The sequence below is a fragment of the Lineus longissimus genome, chromosome 3 (assembly GCF_910592395.1).
Source record: "Lineus longissimus chromosome 3, tnLinLong1.2, whole genome shotgun sequence".
In the NCBI taxonomy this organism is placed as follows: Eukaryota; Metazoa; Nemertea; class Pilidiophora; order Heteronemertea; family Lineidae; genus Lineus; species Lineus longissimus.
Window position 1 is genome coordinate 21792288 of NC_088310.1, and position 22667 is coordinate 21814954.

Below are 22667 nucleotides of genomic sequence, written 5' to 3' on the forward strand. Positions count from 1 at the left end.
AACGCTATGAAACTCCCTTTGCACTGAACATGTTTTCTTCATAATACAGTGTGTACAGCGGCCAGAGAATAAGAAATGTGACATGATAAAGGACACTAAAACTAACAAGACTACCCAAATGAAGTTTTGAAGTTTTCAGTAGACGTTAATTTCAATCGAACTTTTATGCAGACGATCGTTTCAATGAATTTGGTTGAACTCTTTTTGAATAAAGGGTGAAATGTAAAGAAAGTTCCCATCATTTCCTAAGTCCGTTATTACCGGGAATGTGACATTTTGAATGAAGAAATTCGTACTCGTGATAGTGACAGTTTAGTCGGATTCACTTCATTTCATGGAGTAGTTAAGATGACGAGTTGATGGTCATTTTGATTGGTTATGCACTGAAGGCCTACACGAATAAAAGTACAGGCATCTTGAAATTTTAAATTGGTAAAACGTTAAAGAAAATACTGCTACAAATAATGCAGTCAATCACATCAACATTGGAAAACGTCATAAAGAAGAACTCGGTCCAGATAACTAAAGATGTGTCGACTTCCTCATTAATTTGGAAAGGTTCGCCTTGTAGGCGTGGGTCCAATTGGGCATGGCGACGGCCCATGTTTACCAATACAGCTTGAGGGTTTGAGTTTTCCTGTTGTTGACACCGAAGTGCTGTCAGTGTCATTCATCGAGGATTTCGAATTTTCTCACCAGTTGATTACGAAGCTAATGCTATACTTATTACTATTACCTGGAAGATAGCGACATTTGATTTTTGTACATACTTATAATAAATGTAGTGGTTTCAAGCAAAGCCATCTTAAATATTGCAAAAGGCAGCAGTACGTTTTTTTAGAGATCAAAGTGAAAAGTGTACACAAGCCAGTGTCCATAACGAAATTAACTGGTCGCCATGGTGATATAACTCCGCCATCTTTTAATGTTTTTTTTCATGCCAGCATCAATGTGTAGCAAGGCTAATACGTTATTAAATCAAAAACCTTACACAAAGAACTAAATATAATTTTACGAAAAGATCACTGAAATGCAACCCGAAAACATTTGGACACAATAACATAACTATGTGACAATGCCGAGTCCTAATGCACCTATTTAAAGTTGTAACTGGTCCTAGTACCAGACTTAAAAGTCCTTTGAAGTTTGACATTACCCCACAGGGAACGAGCAAACCATTAGGCTTCCGACTTTCGATACAGAGTCCGCCTCCAGAGATTTTTTATCAGTCAAAGTTATTTTGTAGCCGGTACTATGGCTTAATTTCCTCCATTTGGTCGGACTTCCTGTACATTTCTTGAACTAAACTGTACTTAATCCATTGGGTATTTCAGAAAATTAAGACTGGAATGGTATTGAGATTTACGATATCGAGTTTTAGCCATAAGCATTGGCGACACCGAACACTCACCAGAGCTTAGTATTTTGAGTCTGAAGTGGACAATGAAGTACATCAAACAGATTTTTCATATAAAGTGCAATTTTCCTCTTTTGATATCACCAAAATGGTATTTCGTGGAAGTTCAATTGGACACTTGACCATTTACACGTAGATATGTTTTAGAATATTGAAAGCCGCGAATGGTATTATCATTTAAGCAATTTTTGTTACTCTCTGAGCTGGGCGTCCTGAGGTCGTTGTAATCACAGTCAGGGGCTTGTTGTAAGTGATGTTCATAAGCCCCGTGCCTAAAGTTCATAAGTTAAGTTTTGAAATTGAGAGATAAATACTATAACTTCTTAACTTGCTCACAATATCATGATCAAATCAACAGCTATTCCTGTCTTATTGGTATCTATAACTACCGAATCTGAAGATGTCCATTTCTCGTTGATCTGTCAGCTGCAGCTCCCTGAAACAGGAGATAATGATGAAGGGGAAATAGAGTTCATCGTGTTGACCAGCACGATATAGATGTGTTGCTTGACATGATCGCCTCTCTGTTTGCAAGAGGATGTACCACCTATGTCTTGCAAAGATGGCAGTAGTGGTTAATGGAAATCATGAATACTTAATCCTTATTTTGACTAGCTGATCGTAGTAATTATCAATACTTTAGAGATGACTTCATTAACAAGTCATCCGAGTATAGATGTAAGGTTGCGGAATATGGTATAGATATCAGCTCTCAGGAAAACAGTGTCCAGAGCCCAGAATGTCAAGCATATACTCTACAGTATAGTACATATCAATGCTGACAAGTATGTGCATTATCTAGATAAGATATAAGAACTAGGCAGTTGGTCCACTGACCATATTCCTCAATCCAAGGGCAGAAGGTGCCTAAATCAAATGTGTTGTTGCAAGCATGTTTACATTTACCTAATGAATAGCCAGAATGAAAACAATTCAAGTCTTACAATTATTGAATTCCCTTCCAAAATAAAGTAAAACACATTTTTCTCCCGGCCAGGCTTCAGAGCATCTACTAAGCCCCCCCCCCCCCCCAATATTGCACTTTTAAAGCTACACGCTTGATTCACACCCCTGCAGGTGATCTGCACATTGATTCCAATTGCAACACCTATAGACAGCACAAAAGATACGCTCATAAGCCAACTTGACTGACTAAGTGCTTCTAAACACTTCAATTTCATCAACAAAAGCTGATAACATACATTGCTTCTGGCACACCATGATGTTTATGGCAAATGTCATGAACTAAGAACGTTGCATGAACGGCGCAGCAACATGACCATTATGTGCAAGAACAGTCATGGGCAATTCAAAATTTTGTCAAAGACTTTTTAAAAGACGACCACAATTTCATTCTGCTGTACATGACATTATTTAATCCCACACAAAATGGCATGGGGTTGAAACGGTTGCCATGGTAACGGTACGAGCATCTTTACACAACACCAACTGAAATGAAGGTCGTGTTGTGCAGCATCTTGTTAGGCGACATATTTCACTTTAGTTTCAGGCCAAGAAAAACAATATATCAATGCTTGTCATTGAGAAATGATTGAAAGTATACACATGTTAAGAATTGCTAGAGATCAGAAAATACTCTTTCCATTAACTAATTCAGGGGTGGGTCCAGGAGTCTGTAAAAGAACGTAGGTGTCAATTCCCCGTAATTCATTGTCAATTTCAAAGACCTTTCTCAAACAAAATGTTGGAGGGGGATTTCCACTGTGCCACCCCTGGTTATGTCCCTGTAACCAAAGCCATAGAAGTTGGTATTTTGCCATTTTGCGAATAATACACATGCATGGATTGTTTTTTACGTCAGACTATTGAAACAAACTTCTGTAAGGATTTATACAAAACAAAATAACATAGAGCGCCTATTTCTCAAGAAATGCGAAAAGCATAAAAAATTTAGAAGAATCCCACTACCTTGCCTTTTCCTACTAGAGGATGCTAATTTTGACCCCGGGTATCAACATGACCTCCATTGAGCTGACAACACCTCTATATGCATTCCAAACAGGTCTTGTTTCACAGACCCAAGAACCAGTACCATGTAAAGGACCTCTATGGATAAAAATAATAAGACAGCCTTCTTATGTTAGCATTAGCGACGTGGTATCTGACATATCACATAGAGTGCCAGGGTGTGATATCGGGAAAATTATTAGGCTGGCATGAAAAAATTCAGAAAAGATGACATTACCACACAGTGTAAAGATGGGGGCCAATCACATGACAGCTATTTCGTTTGATGGGTACGTACACACAACATTGAGAACCCTGATTGTAGCCAGGATCTGTCTTTCACATTTCTGCACCTTCTGCTTTATGAATACATTAATGGGGCTCAACACCACAAATCTGTTTTTGTTCCGATATCTTAATTGGATGAAACAACCAGACTTCAGTATTTTCGACATGTTACTTTTTTTAATTTCCTTCCCCAGAAAGAATAAACCCTTACTGAAACGAACCGAAAATCGCTTTCTTAGATCAATAATTTTTCAAATTAAATTGTCAATAGCTGCTGCTCACGTGTATAAAACGTGTAGGAATAATTTGACAACAGCAGGATCCAACTTCCAGTAATTTGTAGTTATAATCCATTCATGTCATAACAGCTTCCTAATTCTCCCTGCAGACTGAAGTGGCTGGTCGCGATATTATATGCGAAAGAGTAGACGAAAGTCATACGAAAAATACCTCTGACCTCTAGGACTTATTCATGAGGAAAGCTTATTTCAACTTAAATGACTAACTGATTGGAAAGAAGTCATTTTCTCCATGACCAAACTAAGCCACAATTTCTTTGGTGTCAACTTGTCTCCCTAGTACTCGACAAGACTTCATTGGTCATCTGAGAATAGAGAACTAACTTATCCTTACGGGAATTTTCCTCTTGGCTTGGTCATTGTGCTGAATCAAATATATTATCTGCCACCAAGGCATACCCTTTCTTCTATGCCATATATTTTTCTTCCATGGCATGTAAAAACTAACAATTTTGTTGAAAGCTAACCACTGAAATAAAAATTTCATGATGTCAGGATTGGCAAGCCTGCTCAAATGCGTTAAAGGCCAAACAATGATATTCAGATTTTCGAGAAAAAACACTTTACAGTAAAAAACGCTGAGCAAATCCTCAACCCAAGTGGAGTAAAACCTTTGTCAATTTTTCTTCATAAGATCAATTGTTCACTGCGCAAAATCAATCCAGCAACCAGCAAAATCTAAAAACTCAAGCGACCAATACCATTGATATTGGCTCGCTTGCGGACACATTTTTTAACTCGAGGCTTTTATCAAAAAATATTCATTGACTTAATATCGTACGATTTCAACTGGCATCAGAATTCTAACCTTGATAATTCAAATATGCAATTTTTCAGATATTTTGTCACATGTCGACAGTGGTCCCAATCACTTCACATTTCCCACTACATTCTTAAGAAATGGCAAATAATGCCGAGCTCATATATTGTGCATTCTTAATAATCTTGCAACCTTTACCAGCTATGGATTTAATGATAAATAGTAACCTCTCAATAAGGGGTTAAATATTCTCATTGACTACCAAATTGAAGGGATTTTCAAGTGTATATACTTGGCTTGATTGAAAAAAAAGACTTCACTCGACCTTTTTATTATTCATCACACCAGTGCATCAATGGTTAAATGTTTAAATGTTAAAGTTCAGATAATCTAAACATTTATTGATACCAAGTACATATCATGTTTGATTTCGCATTCATTAAATCTGTTGATTCTTATTGTTGTCATGTACTCTATATGATTTTCAACTATTCTTTTATTGAAAGAATCCAAACAATTTCAAATATTCATGAATTATCGATATCATTATTGAAATTATACAAAAATTTGTTACAAATCTTAAACAAATATACGGATTTCAGCTCAGTCTATTGAACGGAAGACACATCTTAGTAAATATAAGGTAACGTTTTTAGTGGAGAAAATGATATTTTTCCATAAAACGTGATTAAACATGCTAAACAACATAAAATAAGAATAAGAACAAAAGAACTAAATAAGAAACACCCATTGTGACAGTAGTGATTTCATCAAAATGCCTCGAGCTTTTTATTTAATGAACTATCGTCCCTTTTTATGATGACTATCAAATTATAGCGTTTTGTATTTGTACGTCCAACACTTTATTTGCAATCATCTAGAGATTATGTTTCCATCGACTGTGCCTTCGTGGCATTTTAGTCCCAGCGTAACTCAGCAGGTGTCACTCCAGTGCCCCTAAAGGATTTCATTGGATGTAATATCGTTGAACGTTGCTTTTCTGAGTTAGAATTTATAAAAGTTTAAAGTGATTCTGGTGCCATTTGCATTCCAAGTTACCGTGATTAATACAACAATACGAATGCCATGAGGTGATGGCATATTACAGGATATTTTTTGAAAAATACCAAAGGAGAATGCCGAGGCTAAATTATTCAAAACTAGGAAGATGGAATAATGATAAATAATTCAGTCGAATCATGACAAAAAATAAAACTTTCGTAGCAAGCCACTGATATGGCCCATAGCAAATTGAAAATGGATGTGGAATTTTTTACATTTTTTCCCAACTTGAATACGAAAAACGAATGGAAAATATGATGTCAAAGTTCATTTTGAAGCCCCAAGCAAATATGAAATTGGACTCTGAAATGTGTATTTGGCAGCAATGGTGGTGGCTTGAAGTGTGTGTTATTGAAACACGCAATTTAATGACCTGGCGGCACGACTCATGCCACTAGCCAGCTATTAGCATAATATAATACATTACCTAACACCAGCTCTCAAATTATTTTTTTACAATAGCACACTTGAGACTTCAATATGCAAATTAGTTTCAAGTTTCGAATGGTCGACGTGTCGGAACAATGGCGCAAGTCACAGAAGTGACCATTATTGTGAAAATCGTGTCTTTGTCCTTGCGCATTATGTATGCGATGCATAATCTGCAACCCCAGTTGCCGCACAGCTATCAACCAGCCGAACATTCGATTGGTAGACGTTAGTGTAAAAAAACTGTCACTGCCATTACAGATGCAATTTAAAGAGCAATGACCATTAGCTGGGGAATACGTAATGCAGGTCACACTGGCGCACGGTTGCTGGCTTTAAATCAAATCTTGAAATGAGGAAAGGTGGTTTGCAGAAGGAAATTTGCTCCGAAGGAATTGAGATAAATAAATATCGTTGTTTGACGAAAGAAGAGTGATGTTGCTTTGGTGCAAGGCGACCTACGAACCAGTGATTGGAGATGAGGGAATGCTCTGAGCATGCAGTAAACGACGAGATGCATGTAGAAGTCTGGGCTTACGTCAATATAGATTTTAAATCCAACTGTCGGCTGGTGTAATCATTTGTTACAAATCTAAATGAACTGTAAATACATCAAACCTTGAACAATTTTAAAAGAGGAGTAAATATTTATAATTCCACCACGGCTAGCATTGATTTAAATCAGACAATGTGGTGATCTTTATTTGGATTTTTTGAGATTAACGAAAATATAAAAACTGAACCTAGACAGAACTAGCCAACAAATATGGCAGTTTTCCTTTAGTGAAACATCATAAATGCTGAAACGATCTTTCCCTTTAATGGCAGCATGTCGCCTTAGATATTATTCAAAGGAATGCAGCCATGATAATATATGGGTAACATCTGCCATTGTGGCAATGACTCGAGCGCCCACAAAGATCGACAAACTTCGGACACGCACACGAGTTACCGTGAATTGTACCCTTGCTGTGATTGTACAATGGGAGCCATGTGACATGAAATTGTCGTATAATGCAGGGATGAAGTTGTGACATAATGTTGACCCCCAAATTGTGAATTTGCGGAATGAAGAATCATAATATGTCTATCCAGACATAAGAAGGAAATGATACAACTGGATTAGAGGTCAGTTGGGGCATTTTATCAGTTGGCACCGTAGTTGTGAATTCTGGCCCTACAGTAACAAATTTGGGCATTGTGGTGTTTTTTACCTTCAAGAATTCCAATCATAAATGTTCAATCTCTGGAGAAATTCTCCGTCCAAATTTTAAAACATTTTGACTGAAATGGCCATCATTATTGACTGCAATGATGTGGAAGCCATGTTCGTATTTCTTTTGTTGAATATCATACATTGGCGAATAAGACCTCATAAGTTATAGCCAGAGTATCATTATCAAAGAGCCTTACAAAGAGTCCCTTCCGTAGACCTCGTTCCTTTTGGCCTTTTCTGACTCGCTATTTTTTTCTCATGTCGCCCAGGGCCCCAGCACATAATAATGCGTAATCCTCCCCACAAGAACATGTGGTTGGTTCGTCATTTCCCGATGTCAATCCTTGGGGCCAAATCCTTGCTGCAGCTGCCTTTTGTAGAATAAGGAGAAATGCTTTTTTCTCATGTTCTTAGGAAACCCTTAAATACCCTTGCTGCCAGGGAATATATGTAAAAACGAACCATGTGTTCAGAGTGAGGACAAATGTTCAAATTGAAAGATAACTGCGTGCAATATTGAATTGATATAATCTCTTACACCATGAAGGAATAGTACTGACACTTACAAGATTTGGTGGGGTAATCTTTCCGTAAGTAGCAAAACATAATTTTCAATTATCAAGTGAAATGTCTTTTTCATAAAACTGATGAGAATTGCCTGTCGCACTGGCAGTGTATTAGCTCCAGAGTGACACTCTCGCCACATAAGTTCAATAAATTTGTTAACTACCGGTACTGACTTAATGAAGCCAACAAATTCATTATGAGAATTTTCAATTTTCTCACATGTTAAAGGTTTTGTGATAACCACACCAAGGCTATTAATTTCAACCATATCGTTAGGAAGAATCACATTTTTTCTTCAGATTATGCAAATAGGAATTAGAGAAAGCTGCAGAGCAGACTGGGACCAGAATTGATAACTAGATATGACCCCAAATCCCATAAGTTCGTCCATCTTTTTATGATAAAATTTAATTGGCTCTGGAGCTTGCGACTGGGCAGTTTGGGAGATGGAAAACGTAATTGAAAGGAGGCGATAAGACGTCTGATGGTGCCGTTTATATTGTATATAAAATTCAACTCAAGTAACTGATTAACCCTTGAAGAAATACCGGTCATGATCTTTATCTGCATCTCTTTTGGGAAGATCGGAGAAATCGACAAATGGTGATATATGTGTGCATTTAAGATTAAATGTTGTTTTATCTGTTGCAAAATACTCCTTGAACATATATGGTATATGACAGCATACATTTCTTAAAATCACTTATGTACCAAGAATTGTGGTAGGTTTGACATCCACCTTTCCTGGTCTTTTTGATGGAAAATGTTTAAAAACTATCAAAAAAACAAAAAACGTGGAAACTATATTCGACTTTGTCTGGCTATTGACACAGAAGTGAACAGTCGGGATTTTTTGAAGGAATTTTTCAGGTCAGAAGACCACTGTTGTATTAATCATACTTCCTTTTACCATAAAGTTAAAGTGCAGAACAAAGTTTTATGCAATTAACGGGCGACTTTCATTTTCTCAGGCAACGATATATGGCTTGACAGATGCATTGTGGGAAGCCACAGGTAGTCAAAGTGCGATAATGAGTCCACAACAAACCCTGACCGTTAATTTTCTCGCAAGAACGGTACGAATAAAAGTCTTTTGTACATGACCTATGCAGTGAAGTGGCCTGCTGGGTGAGAAAAAGGCCCCAGCCTAGCTTAGCATTTGGTCCAATTCTCAGCCTAATTAAATGGGCTTCAAATTAGATTAAAAGTCACTTTGATATAACCAACTTGTATGTGGCCAAATTACACAGCTGCAGCTCAGAAGACCAAAGGAGGAAATTTGAGATTCGAATTGAATTACTCGTGCTCAAAGTTGAAAGGGGATGGATATACTGTGGTTGTGGTCTAAAGCTTGGGTTGAATCATCAATGTTAGTTGAAAATTTCATTCTTCAACAATTAACTCATATACTGAATAAATAAATGTTAACTATTGAGCTGAAATCAAATTATATTGAATTTTTTTTTGGGGGGGGGGGGGGGCTGCAATTAATGACAATATACGGGGTTACGTAATCGTATCACGTTGACATCATAATCTACAAAAATTATAACATTCATAAATTTCTTTTGCTGACACCGCAGTGAGCTTAGATGGGCACCACAACGTGCTGCCACCATAAAACTATAACATCAGAGCTGTATCCAATATATCAACAAAATCGAAAATTGATTCGGTGTATTTCATATTGTTTTAGACTAGATGCAGAACATTGCCCCACCATCACTGTAGTGGCATGGATTGGCACTTTCACCATATCGAGGCTGAAACTGGATGTGTAACAGTAACATATAAAAGTGGCACCTGGAGCACTTTCGATCTTCCAACATAATACCAACTTACTTTACTAATTGCACAAACGATCACATCGCCATCAGATGGCTTGTATGTCACTCTAAACCAATGAAGCCAATTTGGTGAAATAACTCTGTCCTTGTCAATTTCTGAGAAAAGTATTTTAATGATGATTCAACGTCGCCTCATCACTGGTCATGGAAGTATATCGCGATGAGAAGATTTGTCAAGGATCGGAGCTCACTGCCAATTGCATTAAGTAATAAACTGTTAATTTGCTACACACACAAAACCAAGGCTGATTTCAACAGATGATGTTTGACAGGTTCTGTACCGTTTTTTGTCATCTCTGCTACTTGAAACCTGCATGAAAATAGGTAAAATGAGCCTCAGTTCTAATGGTTGCCTGGCAGCAAAATGCTCAAAATTGCCAGAGGCAATGAGAATGAGAATGAGCTGTGTCCAAAAAGTTACCAATAAATAATTAACAGCGAAAGTGAATATAATCGGTATTGTTTTCACAGAATATATTTGTCCGAGCTATTCAGCTTTAGTGAAGATGTCCCTCGGGCAAGGCATAGCTTTTGGAGGTAGAAGACTAGACGATTAGAAATTTAGAATTCAGTGGAAGGAGGTAAATGTCATATTTCCTCTAATAAAAAAAAGATTCAATCACAAGCAGATAAAGCCAATGTGACAACAGTTAGTAAAAGTTCCTACTGCTCAAGGCGTTATGGGTTATTTAATTGAATTTCACCTCCATATTTTATGTAAGTACAAAGCAAAATCAATAGTATGACAGTGTTTTTTGTACTGCTGTTTTATGATAAACAGATTTGTATTCCCCTTTCAGAGAAACAGTTTTTGGCGAAACATTGAACATTTTTTGTAACTGGTGATGGTAACATGGAGAATTGACTTGTTTGTAATGTGTTCGTGCCAAAGGAAATTTTAATTCATCAGACCCAAGTTCGAATATGCTGCTACATATTTGCACAATGGCAGGAGATGCATATATTTTGTCACAAGTCACAGTCCCTTTCATCGGGGAAAAAGGTACACTATTTCGAATGTTGCCATATTGTTTTCCTTGCCAGTTGTATAATAAGGTTTTATATATATACATGTATATCTGTGGTGAATTAAATTGCCGACACACCTGTCTATCAAGTTTTTTGAAAATCCAGTGATATTATTTTGGCTGACAGTCTAGGCGGAGTCGATTTACTAAAACGTATTTTGAATTTATCAACTTACTTGCATTTCAAAAAGGGCCATTTGATCCTTGGCTAGTCTTTATGTATGCTTTTCAGTCTGAAAAAAGGCTCCATATATATTTACTAGACCTATTAGGTAATTCTGTCGGTCGGGTTTTAAAAATTAAATAAGATATTTTATGGACGGCTGAATTTCATAAACACAAATATTACTTATGTTATCTAGCCGAAGGTTTGGGGGAAGTGGATAAGAGATTATTTTATAAATATGTATTGATGCTATTGATACGCTATGCTTGGTTAAGAAAGGGGTCGGTAAGAGACACATCGGGTGGATGATATTGATACGCTATGTTTGGTTTAACAAAGGGGTCGGTAAGAGACACATCGGGGCTCTCCTAATAATTTGCCAAGATCTGGCAATAAAGCCCGGATAGCTTCTTTCCCATTTGAAATCAACAAAGCAGAAACCATCCTGACCTGCTGTGATTGCCTTGGCAAATCTTGGCGGAATCGTAACTCATTCATGCCATGAATGGACGAAGACCTCCATTTATCCATCAGTGAACCTTTTGTCCGTGTCGTCTCTGTTTGCTCAGGGGCCACATGGGATTACTGATGGGAGAAGATTCTGACAACAAAAATCCATTCCTATTATGAAATGATACCCTGACTAAGTCCAAGGTAATGCACCAATGGCCGTAGGAATAGAATTGTGCCGTCAGATGATTTGATGATTCTATTGGTCAAAGCATGTTATTTGCCAAGGGGAATCATCCCAGCCAGCAGTGAGTAATCAATTGATGACATAAAAGCTAAGCCAGCATCAAGTCGCCTTTGATATTCATAACAGTTTTTTACGCTAATAACGTAATGAGATAGAGGTTGCATCAATGATGAATGGACCCGTGAATGGACACAATTTTTGTCTTGCCTTGAGAATCTGAATGAGGATTGGATTGCTTGCCTCGTTTCTGTTATCGAGTTGCGTGGCAGCATATGGGAGGGCATGAAGAACAATGGGTGTATCTTACGAAGGTATGAGTAGGATTAGAAAGAAAATGATGATAGAGTCTTTTTAACGTAGTGTGTTCAGAAATCTGGTTGAGTGAGTTAGTGGATTGGCTTTGCTCTCAAGGAAATTAACATATTGTCATTACCGTGTGTTTCCTTTTTTAATTTCAAAACTCGTGTTGATAAAGTAGGTGCATTGATAATGTTTAAAGTTTTTAATGGATTGAGTGAATAACCACGCATGAATCGTGAGATTATCCTCATGGGCAGTTATATGAGCATTGATAAAAATAAAATGTACCCTTAGTAAGGGCATGATTGGTTATTGCTAGGACCAGCCCAAAGTTCAGCTCAGGTAACTCCCTGTCCTTGTTCTTCCATGTTTTGTAACGCCAAGTAACCGAGTTACATAAGTGCAGGTGCCACTGGAGACAGATTGTCAATCATTACATGGTTGGGATTGTTAGTGACATTCAAAGCAACAAGGGGGAAGCAGTTGTCACTCATACTTGCTGACACCTCTATCATTGAAACTATGCTATTTCAAATGTCATCCCACTCGGAGAGAGTAGAGGAGAGGCACCACTGGTCAACGGGACCACTGCTGCCCAAAATTATCCTCTTAAACATCTTAACCACACCCAAATCTATTCAGCAAAGGAAATACATGTGCAAGACACAAAACTTTCATATCAGAAAGCTTCCAATTGGACCTGCTGTCCTCAATGAAATGACCACAGACCTTGAGCAGGTGGCGGAACAGGAGACCAGCATCCCATCCACACATCGCTAAATGCAGGTTACGCTACTTCCAAATAACTTTTCAACTCAAAAGGGTGGGTGAAATATGGGCTGGACAATATATCATGCCAGAATCCATTTTACGTGATACGGGTAAGATCAAAGAATTGACACATTGTTTTTTATATTGTTATGTGTGTGGTAGCTGCCCGCTGGCAAGGCCATGCATTTTGCATTTGGAGGAGATGTAATAGTAATTATATGTTGCAATGATACCATGACCGTCAATGAGTGAAAAATCGAGATTATAATGCAATTTTGCTATTGTGATGCCGAGTTAATCATTTTGCATTTGCTGGTCACAGAAATTAAAAGCAGACTTTTGAATATATCGAAATGTCTGACTTGGAGGCATCTTGCATCTACCTCGTCAGCGAATTCCTAGTTGTTCCCTGTGGACGTTACTTTGCCGCACATTCTGTATTATTTTGCTGACTTCGTTATGTATACAGTTATTCGGATAGAGAACAAGTCCGTGTATTGAATTGACTCAACTTCCATTGGTTTTGCATTGAATTCATAGCATTGCACTATTATATCAAAATGGTCAACATGTGTTGGTACGAACAGTCTTAGACCATTTTTTATCAACAACTATCAATAAAATGAACGATGTCCAACTATGGAGACTGCACCGTGGCGATACTGCCATGTGCGGCCAAGCCCTCTTGATCGATCAGTTGCCTGCTACTCCCAGTTGTGCAATGACTCTCCCAGCATGCCATTTGTCCACGTTAAGCAAATAATGACCATAATGACCAATGGTGAGCTAATCTTGAGCAATTTCGCTTCGTGAAACACTTCATGACAGGTAATAGCTTTGTCATAGAATCCAACAATTCATTGAGAGAATTACTGGTCGCAGAGGGTGTCGATATCAGATTAATTTGATAATGTCCAATAACATTTGTCCACTGTGATTAACTTTTATGCACGGTTAGTTAGCTGTTTGCTTTATGATTGCCCTGGGGGTAATCGCTGACCATAGGGGCGATACTGACCATGGAGATGGACAATGGTCAAGGGCTGCTGCGGACAATATGTTAGGGTCGCATGACATCGACGTCAGGAATTAGCGATAATTGTGACGTGCTTTAGATGGATGGCCATAGAGAACTGCGGGTGTTATCCGACTGGTAGAAATGACTTAATAATCCTAGTTCAATGGCCTGAGTTGGTCTCCTCGCTGTTGCTATTAAGAAAACTAATGTCATGTTTTCTTTTCGAAAGAAAAACAGAGATGTTTAAAACAGCAACTGAACTTTTCATAAAATGAAATTTTATAGCCTGCATACATAATGCATAATGTCCATTCTGTGCACACACAAAAGTGTAAAGTACAACTTTACATCAACTCTTTTTATGGAGAGGAACAACATGCATAAACAGCATGATTTTCCATCGATTTTTGAAACAGTCTCTGTCAAGAGGGCAATACAATTCACCTGCACCAGGCTGGGCATCCATACCATGCATAATTGATTTGTCAGTTGAAAAAAATCAGTACACGGAATTATAAGTTTTAGTTTGTTGGTGAATGGGGTGAAAATTCCAATGTTCGACCAAGTCTGAAATGGCAAGACTTAGAATTACACGAGAAAAAAATCCGAGGAGGTAAACCTCAAAGCTGTAGCCAAGCACCACTTAAATATAGCACTGGCCAACATATTTCGTATGTCAGAATGGTCCTATCCTATTTGGTTATGCAGAGTATACAGTTTGGAGCATTAGTGTAAGAACCTAGCTACATACACTAAATAACCAGTAAATGTACAATGTACTCATAAGTTCATCTATGTGAATGCTGACTAACATTTTCGATGTCAGGTAGGTCTATGAATGTAGCAGCAGCGTATGACTTAACTGGTGAATGTAGTGATAACGCTATGCTTTCGGCCTACCAAAATAAAGTGCCACTTCCAAACACTGGCTTGAAAAAGCACAACTTTTCACAAATTACTATACCTCCTCATGCACACATTGTAAAGCATTAGGTATTGGTTTTCAGGATTTTGGCTTGGATGCCCTCCAGAAATCGGCAAAATCAGTTTATTTCCCCCAAACGCACAATCCGCAATCTGCTCATGTTTACCTACTGGTAAAGCTGGCCGCTTGCCCCGCGGAGTCTGCGTGGCCATCCATATGTCTCACTGTCCACACACAGTGTCAATCAAGTGAAAGTGAACATGGCTAACAAGCGTGAAAATATCATTACTTTGCTGGCCGCATATATCTCTTTCTTGATTATGTTCCTGATACTATAAGCTGCCCGTGCGAACATGATGGACTAGTGATAATTATATGTGTATTTATGTGTCATTGGGCAAGTTGAACCAAGGGCCATCAGGAAGATGTGTCAAGTTCACGAAACATGGGCAGATAATGTGATTGTCATTCGTGAACCATGATAATCAAAGCATGAAATTAACGCGCAAACATCAGTAAAGTCTGGTTTAATTTTCCTAACAAGGAGCAAAGAATTACCAATCATGAAAAAAAAGTGGAAAATCTATCATAAATGTGTTTGGGACCCACAGTATGCCACAGTTTTTGTATCTCCGATGGGCATAGCATAGCCGAAATCTTTCATTTGTTGGAGCACCCTCGTGACCAACAAACACTTCTTGATGGCTACTGCTGGTCGTTTTTATCATTCAATCGATAGCCATGGCTCTCCAACTCGAAATCGACGGTAAAAACGACGTTGGCGGGGTTTTTTTTCTCACGAACCTCATGAGAACGATGCAGATGGACAAGTCCTCGTTGGCCAATGACGCTTAAAGGAGATCAATTGAAGTATTTGTCCAAGTTTACGAGCCCCATACGAATACACTGGTCAATGGACATATATATCGTAGTGCCTCTTTTGAATGACACTTCTAATATGCTTTTGTGTCAAGTAAACCAGTAAAGTTGCATTGGCTGTTGGTGTAAAAAGCAGATATTGGTCTAAGCTTTACTTTACAAATAATTCTTGGTCGTGGTCGTGGCTAAATTCGCTTTTTTAATTGTTAAAAGACGCAGGATCGTTGATTGATAACGTTTTATTCTTTCGTCTCATTGGTTTAAGTGACTGTGCAGTCATACTTTGAGAAAAACGTGTATGACCATCATCAAAATCCCCCAATTGTGGAGGTCTAAGTGTCAGGTCTATTTCTCATAACATTCCACCATCTGCCATTGCCTTTTTCAATTTCAGGCAACGTATGTGCATCCTGAACCTCGTGGTCTGTACTCCCTTTAAACATAGCCGGGGTATTTTAAATCTTGACTAGATGTCAACAATTTGGTGGTCAAGGTGCGCATGTGCAAAGTTTTTACGAACTGATACCTAGAGCACCTCTTCTGCAATTAGAGAATCATGGCTTCTCCAGCTAGAAATGTCTAACCAAAGTGGGCAAAATACCATTGTACAGAGATAAAACTTGATGATAGGTATGACTATTTGTATTGATAATACGAACCATTATTTGCGAAGAAGGGCTTAAGCCGAGACCTGTGGTGAACTGAGCCAGTCAAAGCAAAGGGAATCAGTGTCTTCATAATCACAAGAAATCCCACAAAAGGGTCTAGGAAAGAGAATAATCGAATATCAGCAGGATATCTGACTCATGGCCTGTCAATGCAACACTGCGGTGGCTTCACTGTCCTTTGATTGGTGACACAAGATGGTCATGGTAATTAGTGGTCTTGGACAAGGCGTAGAAGATAAGCCACAATCTTAGTCGTGGTGTCATCTTTCTGTCACCGCGTGATCATCAAGTTTCTTGTGGACAAACCCGTGGACACGTTGGAAGATAACACCTTGGTAAACCAATATTTCCTTTTATGGTATTCAATTCCTTTTTTACACTCATTACCTTAAGCTTTTTGGGCCAGATAATTGCAGTAATGATTACACAAGTTGTCAACTTTGAGTGAAGAGTAAGAATCTTGTGGACAAACACGTGGATTTTGGTAAAGATAATACCTCGTTGGTAAACCAATCTCTCCTTTCATGTTTTGCAATCTTTTTGATTGCTGTCCACAATCATCTTACCCTCATTACTTAAAACTTCTTTGGCCAGATAATTGCAGTTTTAGCAACTCAAGTTGTCACTTTGTGTGAAAACCTCCATGTCCTGTAATTACAAGCCTTTTTGCATGCTCCCTAATGAATTGTCATGAACGATGTGAAAAAAACGAAACCGCTCCATTATGTGGAACAATTGACCATGCCCAATGATATTGATGTAGGCAAAGCTCCTTGGTTCAGGAGTGCCGGGTGTGATGATGGAATTAGAGAACACTTTCTTTTGCCAGATCTTTTTTTTTTCAAGGGGAAGATCATCTTAGTTTATATGTGGGCGAAGGAACTGGTATGACATACTTGACCTTCTCATATGGGGAAGGGAAAGTGACAGGAGAGGCAGATTCTAAATTTGGTGTTGGTGTCTTCGGATATCTCCTGCATTTCCTTACGTGTAGATTAGGTTTATTCTAGATTTTGGCTTACAGTGATAACACCAGCCAGACTTGCTTGGCGTTCTTTACACTTCAAACGAAAAAGAAAGAGGAACATGTCAGAGTAGAACCCTTTTCGTAAACTGTATGAACGCAACATCTAGGTTCAACTTCTTTGTAAACTGGTCTATACTTATCATCTTTAAGCTGGTATGATTTTCACTTTTTAACTTAACGACCCTCGGACTCAAGTCCTAATTTTTATAAACGAATCAGGATGAAGTGCCTTGCATTATATTAGCATGTCAGGTAGCAGATGGAGAGCGTGCAGGGCCTGGCCAGAAAGCGCTCGCTGACGACTCGTCACTCATTTAGAAATCATATTAATTGTTTAGAGTGTTTGGAGAACATGTATGCAAACATAGGGAAAATGAGAAAACAAAAGGAACACGCTTTGTCGGCACTTGGCCAGTTATGGGTGAAATCTATTGTACAGTACAACAATGCTCATATTTGTTTTTGAATGTGGTATCTTAAACCTGTTTGGATAGAATAATACGTGTATGGTTTGAGGGGATGTATCTTTTTTCAGGAGTGTGGACAGCATCATCACAAAACTTCTACATGTGTATTTTCCAGCCCCAGCCCAAGGCAATCGTCTTTCTAACATAAAACATGTTCAAAGTTTTTCCCTTGTTACATTTCAAAGGGTATGCTGACTCTGATGAGGCTGGTGGTGCTGAAATTTGTGGTTGAGCAGTAGATAACAATAACAGAATTAAATTTCGCCACTGTGAAAGTGATACCTCTGAGCTAATTCTTGCACCCAGATATGTTACATATGAGGTAGAACTTGTTCTTGATGGGGAAAAAAACCTTCAGTCCAACACTGATCACAGCCCCTTAGGGAACAAATAGAGGTACATGTATCATTGCCGTGTCCGAAGTGAATATTGAATCAAGCATCATTCTATTGGTATCGAGTCACTTAAGAAATAAAATACTAAATAAAAATATAACTAAAGGCACACTGTCCCTCTCTGCCTCTATACCAAATGAAGATAACATCATTTACGTAGTTAAATTCAAAAGTCAGTTTCCTTTAGTGCCATTCTTATTCTTAGATTTAAATAAAATACAGATGTGAGGTAAATCTACAGTTTGAAGCTTACAGCCAAAATTGTGTTCATTTGGTGTAAAAAGATCAAAGTGTCAAAGGCAGATGCGATGTTCACTGATGGTTGATGCAGATCGCCTCTCAACCAGGAGATCAGCGGAAGCATTTCAACATATTAGCATTAAGTATAACCCTGGGCTAGGTCGGCACCGAAGGCCAGTCGACTCATTTGATAGGTCAGAGAAAGAGCGAGTCACTAATGCTGTCATCTGTCAATGTCCATGTTGAAATGGCTAAAGACTCACGTGTGAAAATCAATATATCACGATAACGACATTCCACACCGAATCTGACCTTTCCGGGTTGACCCCTGAAAAAGAGCGCCCCAACTTGATCCAAAAATGAATAATGGAGAACCTAACTGATGGGTTTTAGATCACACAAGAGTTAAGTGACATGCATGTGACCAGTCATTATCTTGTGACAAGATGTCACTTCCACTGTAGCCATACTGTCGATTACAGCCGCGAGCCATGTAGCCAAGTCGATTTCACTGCGCTCGAATTTACATAGAATTATTGGACGGACTGGTCAATGGATTAAGCAAGAATATTGGCTAGAATTGTAGATTTCTTATTCATGGAATAACAATAGTTATTGATTGGTAATGTTTGTAAGTCCTGTGAGTCACGTATGACCACCACAAGGAGAAGCGATGTTAGATGACCGGATTTGACAATATGCAAAGCAACTTTGAAAGGAATGTGACTAACAAAGGTTATGTATCTTCATGAAAATACCAAAATACTTCTCCACAATTCTCAGAGAAAATGGTAGAAAAATTGAACATCTTAAATTTTCTGCAAACATTCTCCCCAAACACCAATGAGGAAATAAAATACACCATTTCACTTAAGACAAATTTGTTTTTCTTCTGATGAAAAAAACCCAACTTTTTAATTATCACATCATAGAATGCGCTATGTTTCTTTTTTTAACTCAAGTCTAACTTGCATAGAAACAAAAAGGTTGAAAAGACAGAACATACAAAGATGGTACGAAATAGAAGGTCATCTGTCATATAATCGGCAATTACGACAACCTCTGTAACAATAATTCACGAATCTAATAATCCGTAAAGAAGGACAAGAAGAGAGCTTAATCTCGAGTCTCCATCTGCGTTGTTCGTCTTCTGCTAACAAGTACAAGAATGATTTTCATCAACGCTGTAACATGCTTTCTTCCAATTGCTGAACATCAGACGCTGTTCCTTCTGGCCTGCAATAGACCATCGACATCAAATTGTCCGTACATAAAGAGATTCTTCTGTCACAAAATGGGATAATGTTTTCCCGCTTTGATGCCCTTTGTAGGACTTCAACATGCTTGTGAAGAACAAATGTATTTTTTTCTCTAGATCGATATTAAGACGAACACGACGTAGCGACTGCTTCGTCTCTGATCTTCACAATATACAAGTAGGCAGGCCAGGTTCCTGTTACCGTTTAGCCCATTGCTTTGACAGTGATGTTTTTTATCGCAATGTCATGTGATTATGCTAATCTGCGCATTGAGATTCTTCTGATCAAATGGACGAACCGAGATAAAAAGGGCCATGATCTTTTCAAAAGTCGAACGGATATTGTAACAAGGATAGGAGTATTCTGGCCGATCTCCAGAAGGTACTATGTCTGATGCTTAGCCAATAGAGGAGTTGCATGTTGGAGAAGAGGCGATCACATTCCATCTTGAACAACAGGATACTCTGAAAGACCGGTTTCTTTACTTTCACAAGGCTCATCTTATGCCTAGTCGGTAGTAAGCAGTTTAACCCACTCTATGAACACTCGAAAAATCTGACTTCGTATTAAAATATCGGGGGAAATACCCGATTTGTTAAATGATCTGGAAATATTTAGAGGGATGAGTATCTGACAGATACGAAATAAAATGTACTTTAGGTATGATTTTGAACTTGACAGGTACTTTTGATAGAACTATACATGTATATTGAGAATGATTAATAAGAATTCATATGTACCTGTATTTGTAGTATTAGATTCAGCGTCCACTTGTTTTGGTCTGGGAGCCGTGCACGTTCCCTTGTCGTCTTTTGAACAGAAATCAGATTTCAAATCGTTTTCCTTGAGCTCTTGAGCATTGTCGTCGATGTCCATGCTTAAGTTTATGGGGACATTTTGAAGATGAGCGGGCCGTGGTGACATCTTGTCGCGTAACTCGGGCGTACCTTTCCTGCCCATTGGTGCAGATATGCTAGGCCTGTGATTATTTATCAACATATTTTCACCGTCCTCGTCATTTTCTAAGTTATCGTCCGAGTCGTAGGGCTGACAATTTTCCTTGTTCAAATGTTTGACTTTGTGTTTTATGAAGCGGACTATATCGTTTAGAGCGAATTCTGTCTGGCATTCCCCGCAGATAAGCACATCCGAATCCACTGAGTCCACTGAAAAGATAAAGATAAGAAAGACATTAGGCCACTGTTAAATTTGGTAAATCTTACAGTTATTGGAAGGAAGGATCCATAAAGTAAAGCCATAGATCTATGACATGAATTATCGAGGGTTCGGGTCATCATCTCCAATTGGTCCCACTCTTTCCTGCGGACGCAATTAACGTAGTAACCAGAGGCCTTGATTGGTCCATAGTGATTCAATGAATATGTCACTGGTGTTGCTCTATTGTCGGAATTCTCTGACATCATGACCTTACTCCGGACATGTTTCACAATTGGCCTTAGTCCTTAAAAACCACACAACAGGTGCTGCAGAATCATTCATTTGACTAATTAATTCTGATATTGGGGACCCATTAAGTTGTTTCATGAATTTTAATTTTTTTCAAGACGAATGTCCTACCAGTATTCATAAATTCATACAGGAAATGTGAATTTAAATTTGTAAGAAATAAAAAAAAAATTGTACAGGCCTATGAGATGTACACATGATGGACTCATGCATTTTAAATTTATGAATCCAGACACGTACTCCAATTAGCATATATTTCAGACAAGTCTTTCAGAAATTCAAAATGTGAACCAATTACGAGCCATATGGCTATTCAAAGCGGCAGCAATAATACCGCAACGAGGCACTCTGGACTGAATGTGTTAAACATGGCTAACCATCAAATGATGCCGGAGGCAATTTCACACTTTTCTGTAGCTGTTTTGTAATTACTTCAAATAGAAGTCATATAAAGAATGTTGAGAAGAACGAGCGATGAGGTTGAAAAACAAAGGCTTCAATTTAGAAACGTTTGAAGTGGAAAGCAAACAAATAACAGGGTAGACTTGCAGCTATTTTCAATTGAAGTAAATATCAATTAGAATCCTACATGGGTTACGTCGCCTGAGGGTGGAAAAAACTAATATCTACCACAAGGTTCGAAAGAAAGAGCGACTTTTAGGCCGATGATGTCTGAAAGGATCGAGACATCATCGGATCTACAACACGAAATATGCCATACTGTCCATATGTATAATTCACAGCCCTCTTGAATATGAGAATATTGCATCATTTAACTCAGCACAATACTAAAATGTTTCAAAGGGCACCATGATATCATGTCCATCTGACGTTCCTTAATTTAGCGGATATGATGCCCATATCCAGTTCCATATGGTGCTACACATACTAAAGCAAACAGCAATAATTTCAAAACTTTATGAAACATTTTTTTTCCAAGAGTAAAAATTAGGTACTACATTCTTCAATTTGAAGTGTTCAGACAATTACGGATATGCAATAACCTTGCATTATCGTGGTCTACTATGTGACCATGATTACAAACTAAATGAGCCAGTAATGTTTTTTTTCTTCTTAATCGGCAAATTTCTCGGCGAATTTTTCCATTAGAGAAGATACAACTACTAATTTAGTGCGGGTATCAGCTGCCCTTATATGGATGTGGTTGCCTCGGAGATCAATACCAACCAATTTATCACACAGTGATTACCTATAGAAAGTCAATGATCGCTAAATTACGATTTCGATAGAAGACCTTCGACCTGAACATTTTCAATTGGAGTAATCTCCTGGTCTTTTTACAACGCCCACAGTGCATCAAAGTTACCTTAAATACAAGCCCTACAAATATAGCCACAATTTCGTGTGACTGTGATAACCAGTAAACACATTAGAATTCTGATCATGAAATTTCGGCCGGGGTAATATTCCCTTTGATTTTTTTCAGGGAAGATTCTCAGAAGACGATGCATTTTGCCATTTCCACCAGCGCACCTCATTAAAAGTC

General features: G+C 38.2%; 1 protein-coding gene across 1 annotated transcript in view; it reads right to left on the reverse strand.

Moving 5' to 3' along the window:
• The window catches only part of LOC135484225 (B-cell lymphoma/leukemia 11A-like), a 108781-nt gene that overhangs the window by 10711 nt on the left and 75403 nt on the right, over positions 1 to 22667 (reverse strand). Inside the window, exon 3 of the mRNA XM_064765502.1 lies at positions 20434 to 20859. Within this exon, the coding sequence (XP_064621572.1) occupies positions 20434 to 20859 (426 nt within the window). The remainder of the gene's footprint in view (positions 1 to 20433; positions 20860 to 22667) is intronic.